Raw genomic sequence first — 11445 nt, forward strand, 5'->3', positions numbered from 1 at the left:
GCGCTTGGGTCCAGCAGACTTCCCACACATGACCTCGCCCTATGCCAGCTTCCCTGAGGTGCTGGGACAGGAATCCAGCCCCCAATGTGGCCTGCTCTCTTGCTCTCCTTCCAGGCTCAAAGGGAAAATCCATGAGACCAATCTGACCTATGAAGACTTCCCAACCTCCAAGTACACAGGCCCCCTGCAGTACACCATCTGGAAGTCCCTGTTCCAGGACATCCACCCAGGTAAGACCCTTCCTGCCACTCTCCAGTAGGGCTCAGGAAGAGGCAAGGATTATCATGGGTTGGAGCTAGATGGGGCCCGGCCCAGCCCACCCCTTGCTCTACACATGACATGGGGGCAGGGCAGAGGGATGAGAAGAGTGCCTTGCTGAGCACCTACTGTGTTCCAGGGCCTGTGCTGGGCACCAGCACAAGAGGAGGTAGGTTCTACTAGTGTACCCATTCTCTAGATGAAGAGACTGAGGCCCTGGGTGGTTCACTCATTCACTCTATGGATACAGGATATATCAAGCACCTACCTCACACCAGGCACTATTCTAGGTACTGGAGATATAGCAGTGAGCAAAACAGGCAAAAATCCCTACCCTCGTGCATCTTACTTACATCCTAGGGTGTGAGAGAGAAAGAAAACAAAATTAAATAAGTAAAATACATAGTTTTTTAGAAAATGATAAAAGATAAGGAAAGGGGCTAAGGGATGTTGAGGTAGGATTGAACGTTTAGTAGGGGATCCAGTTAGAAGACCTCCCTGAGAAGGAAGCAGTAGAGTAAAGACCTGAGGGAGGAAAGAGAAGAATGAGCCATGTAGGTATCTGAGGAAAGAGTGTTCCTGGCAGTGGGAATAGGAAGTGCAAAGGCCCTGAGGCAGGAGCAAGCCTGGCATGTTCAAGGGACGGTAAGGAGACTCGCGTGGCTGGAGTGGAATGAGTGAGAGGGAGGGTGGAGGTGAGGAGGTCAGGTCAGTAGCAGTAGCCAGACCATGAGAGCCTAGAGGCCCATATGAAAACTTTAAATTTTATGCTGAGTGAGATGGGAGCCATTGGAAGGTTTGGGGCAGTGAAGTGACATAAGCCGGCTTAAGTTTTTAAAGTATCCCTCTGGGTGCTGGCTTGAGAATAGACTGCAGGGGGTAAAGGGTAGAGGTTAGGAGACCACTGCAACAATGCAAGTGAGAGATGATGGTGGCCTGGAGCAGGGTGGTGGCAGTGGAGGTGGTGAGAAGTGATCGGATTTAGGATCTATTTTGAACAGAGAGCCAACAGGATTTGCTAACGGATTGGATCTCGGGTGTGAGGAAAAAAATGACAAGGAAGACTACAACGATTTTGGCTGAGGTGACTGGGAAGATGAAGTTGTAATCCTGTGAGGTTCGCGATGCCAGTTAGAAGTCTCAGTGCAGACATGGAGAAGGTAGTGGGAATGACACGTCTGCAGTACGGGAGGAGGGTCAGGGCTGGCATTGTCTACCTGTGGACGGTATTGAATGAGCCGGGATGAGGTCACCTGGGAAGTGGGGGTAGAGAGAAAAGAGAGAGGGCCACTCTAACACATGGAGCCCTGGGCCGCTCCTAGAAGTCAAGGACAGGAGGGGGACCCAGCCAAGGAGACCGAGAAGGAACAGCCAGGGAATAGGAGGAAGACCTGCGTCTGTCCTGGAAGCCAAGTGGAGAAAGTGTTTCGAGGAGGAGAGAGTGGATAATGGTGGCAAAGCTGTGACCCCAAGTGTGGGAGGATCAGAACTGACTGTTCTCCGGGTCTTGGTGACCTTGACAAGAGCTGCTTTGGTGGAGCAATAGAGGCAAAAGCCTGACTGGAGACCGTCCAAGAGAAAATGAGAGAGGAAGTGGAGACAGTGCTTTCAATGAGTTTTATTTAAGGGAAGGAGAGAGAATGTGACCGTGGCTATTTGTTTAAGGTAGAAGAAATGGCAGCATATATGGGAGGGGTGGGGGGCATGGAAAAGATCCAGTAGCAGAAGGCAGAATTGAGGGTGAAGGAGGGAGAGGTGCCGGGGTGACCGCCACGAGTGGGACCTGCCTCTGCCTTTGCTGGGAGCCAGGAGAAGGTAGAATGAATGGGCCCCGAAGCAGAGCGGGCAGTGGTGGGGGCTCCTGGGAATTCTCTGCACCTCTCCCAGTAAGGCAGGAAGCAAGGTCATCCGCTGAGATGAGGATGGGCTAGAGGAGGTCATGGGAAATCTTCCGAGAGAGGAGAAAGTCTGAAATGGGTTTCTAGTAGAGTTAGTAGACCCTGGGACTGGGAGGTCAACACCTTCCCGAAATCACACAACCCACAAGGGCATCAGAGTGGAACCTATTGGCAGCAGGGAACCTTCTGTGTTCCTGAGTCAGGCGCAATGTCCTTTAGAGGTGAGACAAGGATATAGAGGAGACTTCTCCCTAAGAGGTAGACACTGTTATTATCATTTTTTTGATGAGGAAACTGAGGCACAGAGCTGTTAGGAACTTGTCGTGGTCACAACCTGTAAATGGTATAGCCAGGATTTAAACCCAGACACGTCGGATGCCAGAGCCTGTGCCCTTACCTACTAAACTAACCAGGCATTCTCTGGCCTCATACTACCAACCCAGGAAGACTGCTGGGGAGACTGAGGCTCAGAGAGGCTCACTGATTTCCCAAGGTCACACAGCAATCAGTGCTCTTTCCACCTATCTGGATTCATTCTTTTGATCTACAAACACTGAAAGTCCTTCGAGGCACTTTCAGAATCAGGGGTGACAGATGGGACAACAGACCCTGATAGTCCGGTGGGACCAGGACCATGATGAGGGACTTACATGGGGTCAGGGAGCCCAGAGGGACAACAGGAGGCTCTGGATGGGGCGAGGGAGGAGCCAGGGGAACACTGAGTAGATGATATTTGAACTGAGCGCTGAAAACTGAGGGCTTTCCCACTCAGGAAAGGATGGGGCCTGGAGGTGCCTCGGACAATCCCCGGCATTGGGAACTGTGTAGGCAAAGGCGGTGGGGAGGGCAGGGGCATGAATGATCCCGGGATGTTCACGATTGGCCTTCAGGTACAGATGGAGAAGGACTGAGGACAATCACTGAGGGTGTGAATGCTGAACAGGGATGGGGCTCCCCTCCCGGTGACTGAAGACCTCATTGGATGGATGCATCATGACCAATTGCACAAAAGTGAAGGGACATCTCCTAGAGCCCTTAAATCTGGATCTGTGCCCTCATTGACAAAGGGGGCAGTAGTTGGGCGAAGGGCCCACTTTCCAGCCGACTGGGTGGGGCTCTTGGCTCTCCTCCTGGGGTTGTGGGTCTCTGTGTGCTCCCAGCCTTGGAGAGACCTGCACACTGGGACCCAGCAGGGTGAGGGCCACACATGGGTGAAGCAGCATAACTGAAGGAGGCAAGAAGCCCCTCCAAGGGTCCTGTCCCCTCCCCTGACCCAGGGAGGCCCCTCAGGCAGATGGTCTCAGGAGCTCTATTTATCTCAGCTGCCACAGCTCAGAGGCAACCCAGGCACCTCAGCCTGACAGTCAAGGCCCTGTGAGATCTGGGCCCAGCCATTCTCTCATTCTCCCCTCTGTATCACAGTCAGCCACACTGAACCATCTTCAGGTTTTACATGAGCCATATTCCCTCTCCTCCACACTTTTGCACATGCTCTTCCCTTTGCCAAGAACACTCGACACAAACCTTAATCTTTGATGACTAACTGCTACTCTCCTTCACATCTTAGTTTATAAACACCTCCTCTGGGAAGCCTTCCTGGATTTCTCCAGGTAGCCCTGGGCTTTCCTGGTCTCACTGTTTTGTTAATGTCTGCATGGCTGTCTCTCTTACTAGACCGTGAGCTCTGAGGGGTCAGGGGCTGAGTCTGATTCATCACTATGCATCCCCAGCAGCCAGCACAGTAAATGTTTGTGGATGAATGAATAAAGAAATGAATGAGTCCTGCTCTCAGTTCTGTTACTATTGGGTTGGCCAAAAAGTTCGTTCAGGTTTGTCCTTTACATATGGAAAAATCTGAATGAACTTTTTGGCCAACCCAATAGAATAGGGCCTGGCATTAAGTATGTGCTCAGTAATTATTTGTTGAATGAAGGAACTTGCTGCACATCCTTGGACAAGTCACTTCCTCCCTCTGAACCTCAGTTTCCTCCTCTGTATTATAAGGGTGCTAGTGTTCCCTCCTTGACTCCCTCACAAGTGGACAAATGGATGTGGGAATTTGCTGATTGCCCCAGGGCAGGGTTTCTCAGCCTCAGCACTATTGACATTTGGGGCTGGATAATTCCTTGTCTTGGGGGCTGTCCCATGCATGGTAGGACGCTTAACAGCATCGCTGGTCTCCACCCAACTAGATGCCGCACACACCCCCTCCAGCTGTGACAACCAAATTCGTCTCCAGACATTGCCCAATTTCCCCTATGGGGCAAATCAGCCCCAGTTAAGAACCGCTGCCCCAGGGAAAGCTGCCTGTAGGAGGGGGGCTGAGGGAGCAGTAGGGTATGCCCTGAACATCCTGCCAAGGACAGTGGCCCCTGGGGGTTCAGAGAACAGTGACCTGGTTAGCTGGGCCCCTTCCTTTGTCTGTAGGACCTGTGAAGTCACTCTGGTTCCTCTACCAAAACCAAGGTTCTTTTTGTCCAGTTGGGAGGGGCAGGTGCCCCCAGGGACCTAGCCCTGGATTCTAGCAGCTTCCTGCCTGCCCCTCTTCCAGTTCAGCCTTCCTATTGGGTCACCTGAGAACTCCATAGAGCACCTGTCACTCCCGTGATCTGGAACCTCCACTCTCCACCACTACCCACACCCCTGCCCCACCTCTCAGCTGACACTGGAAACTCTCCTCCAACTGCCTGGCCTGATTGCCCCAGCTCCCAGGCACAAACTTCCTCCCCACCCAGGCCAGGTGGCCATTGTCCAGAGGACACCAGACACTACTTCCTTTGCTCCGGCCACCTCCCTCTCCTGGGCTGCTCTCTCCTCCTCCTGCTTATCTGAATCCAATCATTTTGGGTTCCAGCATGTTCACTGCCTAGCTGTGTGACGCAGGGCAGACGTCTGCCTTCTCTGAGCCTGTTTCCTCATCTGTAAAACAGGGATGCGGAAGGTGTGATTTGTCTCCCAGGGTAGGTAGGAGAATTAAATAAGATTATTTATTTGTGATAATAATCCTGGAACTTAGTAAATGCTTGATACCTGTTTCTTATGATTATCATGAATCATCAGATGGTTCCTCAGTCTTGCTGAACAGGCTTTCTAGGGCCACATAAAGGAAAGGACATGGTGTGAAAGATATTAGCTCAAGTTCCAGCTCTGCTTCTACCCAAAGTGGCAACTTGAGCAAACCACTTAACTCAGAGAAATCTCCCTGGAGCCTCAGTTTCCTCTTCTGAAAAATGGGTATAGTAATTTGTGCTCCTGGAGCTGCTGTACTGGTCCCATGAGCTAGAAGGTGTGAAAATGTTTTTCGAATGCCCGTACTGTGCAGCTGAGGGCCTGAGAAGGCAGGAGGACTGAGGGGCCAGACTTCTTAAAGGCCTGGCCAGAGGAAAGAGCTGATTGTCCTCGAGAACAAAGAGGCACAAGCCACTCGCTGCCAGGTGATGGTGCTGGACTTTGGGGTTCCTCTGCCGCTTGGGCCACTGCGGTATGTGGCTGATGGTGGCCAGGAGACAGTTCCTGGGCCCCCCGCAGTCCACGCTCCTTGCCTTTTGACCTGGAGGTCTCAGAGAGGCTTAAATGGATGGAGAACACACCTGGAGACCAGATGGACTGCCTCAGTGCCTGCTTTCTGTTTTTATAAAAGTGTCCCAGGACCTAGAAAAGAGCTCTGACCTGTAAAATTGTGAACCCCAGGGGACGGGATTTGTTTTGCGTCTGTCTGACGAGTCTGTCACCTCTCCTGAGAATAAAGGATGGGTGGAGGGATTGCCAGTCCCCGCACAGGGACTGACTTCTCAGAGGGGGAAAAGGTATTGCCATGTCCCCAGCTGGGTACCTCTCTGGCCTAAAGGCTGTTAACGCCTGTCAGCCCTAGCCCCTGGGAGGACTTGAGAGAGGCCCGAAGACAGGACCTGTTTATGAGGAGGTGGACCTCAGCCCACCCTTTGGGGTGTAAAAGCCTCCTAAGCATCAGGCCACACCCTTTGCCTCAGAAGAATGCCAGGCCCTGCCCCTAGCCTCACCCTATGGGCTGTTGGGCCCTGCCCCCTGTGGATCAGGTCCCGCCCCCCCAGCCCTGCCTCTATTGCCAGAACTGACCAATGAACGGCAGACCCCGCCCCTAAGCACACCCAATGAGTGGCAGGTCCTATCTCCGGTAAGTCCCTTGTGCTTCAAGCCTGTGGGTCCACGCCAAGGAGTTAGCCCTCAGTGCAGTGAGGATTTCCTCCGTCCTACAGGCCCAATCTCAGAACCACTGAAAACCCACTTGCCTGCCTCCTAGGGTGTCCTCCCCACTCATCAGTGGCACTGAAAGGGCCCACGTTGCCCTAGTTAGGCTTAAGAGTATGGGGCTGAGCCCTCCTGCCTGCGTGCTAGTCTCCCCACTGGTCCTTCTAACCTCGGTTTCTACCTGTCGCTGGTCTCCTCAAATCATCCTGGGCACCTGAGACATAAGGCCCAGTTTCCCGTGAGGCACTCAACCACAGCTGCCCACACCTTGGCAATGTGCCCGCTCTGTCCCTCTTGCCCCTCTGCCATAGACACCTGAGTATGACCCACATTCCACAGCCAGTAGGAGTGGCCCCATGTGTGTCTGATTAGATGATTCTTCTCTCCCGAGCTCCCCCTCACACATACTTCCTACATCCCTTCCACCTCCTACCTCTGGATCCCACTGTGGGAACACCCACATTCCACATGGCAGGAGCCTTCTGGTCCGACAGGCTGCGCTGTGACCAGATGACAGGGCGAAACGTTCATACGCTGACTCAGTGTATGAACTCCTTCTCATGGCTCCCCTCTTCTACGTCCCTGGATAGAAAATTGTGTTTGCATTGACCCCTCTAGTCACAGGGCTAATTGTTTCCATACAGCCCTCTGACTTCTAAGAACAGGAAAGAAGAGTGTAAAACTCAAGACTAAATGTATTCCTGACAGAGCTCATGGAATGAGCTTGCTGCAAGTCAATGGCCAGTTTTGTCAGTGGACTGTGAACAGGAGCACAGTTCAGGGACGGGCTGTCACCCCCTGTTAGAGATGATTGCCATCATCAAGGCATTTTACTTCTCTGTGTATATGCAGCCAGCAGAGGTGGCTCCAGTAGGAGGTGATGATGCTCCTGCCACGTATAGTCATGCCTCCGCTCCGCCAGATAAGGAAAGCACCAGACAGCCAGCTGGAGGAGTCCTTTCTTTGCTCCAAGGAACTAGTGACAGGATTCCTTCTCCTTTTCTCCCCTCTGCCTTACTCTGCCCTGGAAATGCTCATCCAGGCTAATGAGAGCCAATTCTAAGTTCCTCCTTCAGCTCCCTCAGGGAGGCAAGAGTAAACAGAGTCCTTGACAAGAGTTCATGAGACTTTGAGAGCCAGACCTGCTAAGCCAGTGTGGCCGGCCCAGAACCGGGTGCCCCAGCCTGTGCTGCCTGCCCAAAGACAAACACAAGCGGGGTCAGTTTAATTTGGTGAACCTTTCTGGAAACATTCCGCATGCCAGGCTGTGTGCTGGGCACTGGGCCCACCAGGGAGGGCCTGGTAGGAGAGTACACAGTCCTTGCCCTCCTGGTGTACATGAGGGTAAGAAATGGGCACAGAAGACTACCCCACGTATCAGGAGAGGGGCACAAACAAAGTTAAGGAATTTCAGAGTAAGGAGTGAGCATACCTGCTGGGCAACCAGGAAGGCTTCCCTGAGGATGGGCCCTGGAACTGAGCCTCATGGGATGTGATTACAACAAGCAGAGATGAGGCAGTGGAGGGAACAGTCTGGGCGAAGGCTTTGGGCCTGAGTGGGGTGGCGGGTGTTGAGTGAGAGGTAGGCAGGAAGAGAGGGCTGGGGCTGGATTGCCCATGGTCTTGATTAGACCTGGCTCTGCCAGTGTTTGCCTGGTGACCTGAGACTAGTCACATCTCCTCTCTGGGTCTCAGTTTCCTCATCTGTCAAATGGGAGAGTTGGCCTAGAATCAGTGGTTTTCAACTTTTTCAGACCCATCATCTACTTTTCATAACAAATAATTTGTAATGTCTCAAAGATAGTATGACCTTTTCACAATTTCAAGTATATATACACATATACATATATATGTATATGTGTGTATATACTCTATGATATAAAGGAAAAATAGAAGGAAATTATGTATAATAAAACATTGTGTATGTCAATATGTAGATGCTCACTCACAACCACCCTGGAAAACACAGTGAACGAGTCAGGTGCTCACACCATAGCTAAAATACCATTCTGCCTCAAATGCAGTCTTAAATAGGTAGGTTTTATTGGTCAACAGTGTTCTTCTTAGAGATGTATTTTCCAAAAAAGTGAACAATTCTCAGTGACGTTCCAGACAAAACAAATTCAGTCTTCCCCCAGTTTATATGGTAATTGCATTTCAAAACATTCAGTGTGTATTAAAACTGTACAAAAATTATTTCATGTTTATATGTAAAATGGAGTTAAGCTGTAGCTTCAGGTCATTGTGAAGAGTTTTCATCCACATGAATATCTGGTGGAGCATCTGAAACTCATCGGTGGGGGCATGGGACCGCCCTGTGCATTTCATACAGGGCATTTAGCATCCCTGGATCCCACCTACGGAGACAACCCAAACACCCCAACAAATTTCCAAAGCACCCCATAGGGTGATTATCCAACCCCCGAATAATCTTTAAGCTCCCTCCCAGCTCTGAAATTACCCATTCTGGACCGCATTCAGATTTATTCAACAAATTTGGTGGAGTGCCCCCTGTGTGCCTTGCCCCAGGACACCATCAGTGAGCAAGCAGCCATAGCTCCTGTCCCCTGCAGCCAGGTTAAAATCTGAAAGGACCTTAGCTGTCACCCTTCCATGTTACAGAGGAGGAAGCTGAGGCCCGGGGAGGGCAGGCTTGTATTCAGATTCAGCATCACACAGCCTCCTGGGGGCCAACCAGAACCTGTCCTCAGGGAGGAGCCATAGAGTGGGTCCACCGCCTTCTCTCCACTCATCTTCTCTTCCTCCTCCATCCCTGGCAGTGCCAGCCGCCCTGACCCTGGACCCGGGCACCGCCCACCAGCGCCTCATCCTGTCCGACGACTGCACCATCGTGGCCTACGGCAACCTGCACCCACAGCCGCTGCAGGACTCACCGAAGCGCTTCGATGTGGAGGTGTCGGTGCTGGGCTCTGAGGCCTTCAGTGGCGGCGTCCACTACTGGGAGGTGGTGGTGGCGGAGAAGACCCAGTGGGTGATCGGGCTGGCGCACGAAGCAGCGAGCCGTAAGGGCAGCATCCAGATCCAGCCTAGCCGCGGCTTCTACTGCATCGTCATGCACGACGGCAACCAGTACAGCGCCTGCACCGAGCCCTGGACGCGGCTCAATGTCCGCGACAAGCTCGACAAGGTGGGCGTCTTCCTGGACTACGACCAAGGCCTGCTCATCTTCTATAACGCCGATGACATGTCCTGGCTGTACACCTTCCGCGAGAAGTTCCCCGGCAAGCTCTGCTCCTACTTCAGCCCCGGGCAGAGCCACGCCAATGGCAAGAACGTGCAGCCGCTGCGGATCAACACGGTCCGCATCTAGTGCCGCGGAGGGAGACCGCAGGCCTGAGCATGGCCACCAGCGAGAGCCCTGCCCCGGAGAGCGGAGGCCGGGACTCCAGCCCAGCCGGGCCAACCTGATATCTCAGGCCTGTTGTTTACCCTCATTTCCCTGTAAAATGGAGGTTGTGCTCCACGATTCCGAAGCTCTTCCAGCATTGATGTTCTGTAGCTCTGACCTTACTGGGGATGCAGCTTTGGTCCAAGGGTGTGACGTGGCTTCTCCTCAGGGCAGCCCCTGCCCAACCCTCATGCCCCTCCTCTCAGGGGCAGGGGACTGCGTCCCTATGTCTCCCTTCTGCCCACATGCCCTAAGCTCAGGATGTGTCAGTGGTTGCCAGCAGTTGTCTGCCTGAAAGAGACACAGAACCCTCGTATGCTTCCAGGCCTAAGACTTGCCCCTGATCAAGCTAATGATGGGCCGTTTTAACCTCAGTCCCAGCCCACAGTGGACACAGGCGGTAACTAGTCCCAGGGTTGCCTGAGAACCACCTTCTCCTTCCATCCCTGTACCAAGAGCTTCATGATTTTCCCACTTATCTGCGGGTAGAAATGATGTTGTGGCCTGTGGAAGCCACAGGCACAGGCCGTGTGAGCCCAAGGCACTCACGTCAGAACTTACCAGCCAGGGAAGACTGTCAGTAGTTAAGCCCACGTATTACGGTCACTGTGCCACCACCTTCCTGCCCACAGGTCTTAAGGCCAGATGATGGCACACCCGGACGTAGGACAAGCATCACTGGATGGTGGAGGTCCCCAGCAGCTCCAAACAAGGGTCCAGCTAGGCCTCTGTGACCAGGCTAGGGTGTAGCGAGGCTGTGGGGAACAGTATTTTAGTCAGGCCCTGAGCACTGGGGTGGGTGTCAGCTGGGCCCCCCTCATCAATCTTGGCATCTGTCTCAGTTGGGATCCTGTTGCAGAAAACAAGAGCTGCTTTAGCTTTAGACAAGGATTTATTACCAGGTCCCTAGTGGCTTTGTAAAATCATTGGAAGGGCTGGAGGAGCAGACTCTGCTGAATTTCCAGGAACAGCTCCCAGCCGCCAAATTCATCACGTCTGTTGAGACCAGGAACACTGCTCCCATCTGCAGGAAGCACCTGCATCAAGAAGCCGCTGGCTGCAGAACTGCGCTGACCCTGCTACTGTCCGCGCCAGTCAGTGGATGTCCTGAGGGCTGCCTCCCCCCATTCAATTCAATTTCCAGATCCAAATGTCTACGAGGGGGGGCTTCCCTGGTGGCACAGTGGTTGGGAGTCCGCCTGCCGATGCAGGGGATGCGGGTTCGTGCCCCAGTCCGGGAAGATCCCACATGTCGCGGAGCGGCTGGGCCCGTGAGCCATGGCCGCTGAGCCTGCGCGTCCGGAGCCTGTGCTCCGCAACAGGAGAGGCCACAACAGTGAGAGGCCCGCGTACTGCAAAAAAACAAAAAACAAATGTCTACGAGGGATTCTGTGTGGGGAAACTTAAGTCAGATCCAGAACCTGGGCTGCAAGGGAGTCTGGGAAATGTACTTTTCTTCTTTCCAGCCTCATCCGTACAAAAAGGCACAATAGGAGAAAGTTAGAATGGTTGCTGAACAAGCCCACCTTCAGTTTTTGCCATCGGAATCCACCTCTAGGCCTTGGCTTTGAAACAGCAGAGCCTCTAGTTGTCCTGCTCCGTGGCTTTGTCCTTGTCCAGGACAGGAGCCCCAGGAGCGGGCCTGCAGGACCA

At 53.0% G+C, this 11445-nt stretch overlaps 1 protein-coding gene across 2 annotated transcripts in view; it reads left to right on the forward strand.

Moving 5' to 3' along the window:
* The window catches only part of TRIM62 (tripartite motif containing 62), a 31639-nt gene extending 20593 nt beyond the window's left edge, over nucleotides 1–11046 (forward strand). For both annotated transcript variants that reach the window (XM_027109213.1, XM_027109212.1), the window contains exons 5-6: nucleotides 115–230; nucleotides 9164–11046. In XM_027109213.1, the coding sequence (XP_026965014.1) occupies nucleotides 115–230; nucleotides 9164–9714 (667 nt within the window). In that variant the 3' untranslated portion in view covers nucleotides 9715–11046. The remainder of the gene's footprint in view (nucleotides 1–114; nucleotides 231–9163) is intronic.
* The last annotated feature ends 399 nt before the right edge of the window (nucleotides 11047–11445 follow it).

Source organism: Aethalodelphis obliquidens, unplaced genomic scaffold, assembly GCF_003676395.1.
Source record: "Aethalodelphis obliquidens isolate GAN/ISIS:26980383/991018 unplaced genomic scaffold, ASM367639v1 scaffold9, whole genome shotgun sequence".
Classification (NCBI taxonomy): Eukaryota; Metazoa; Chordata; class Mammalia; order Artiodactyla; family Delphinidae; genus Aethalodelphis; species Aethalodelphis obliquidens.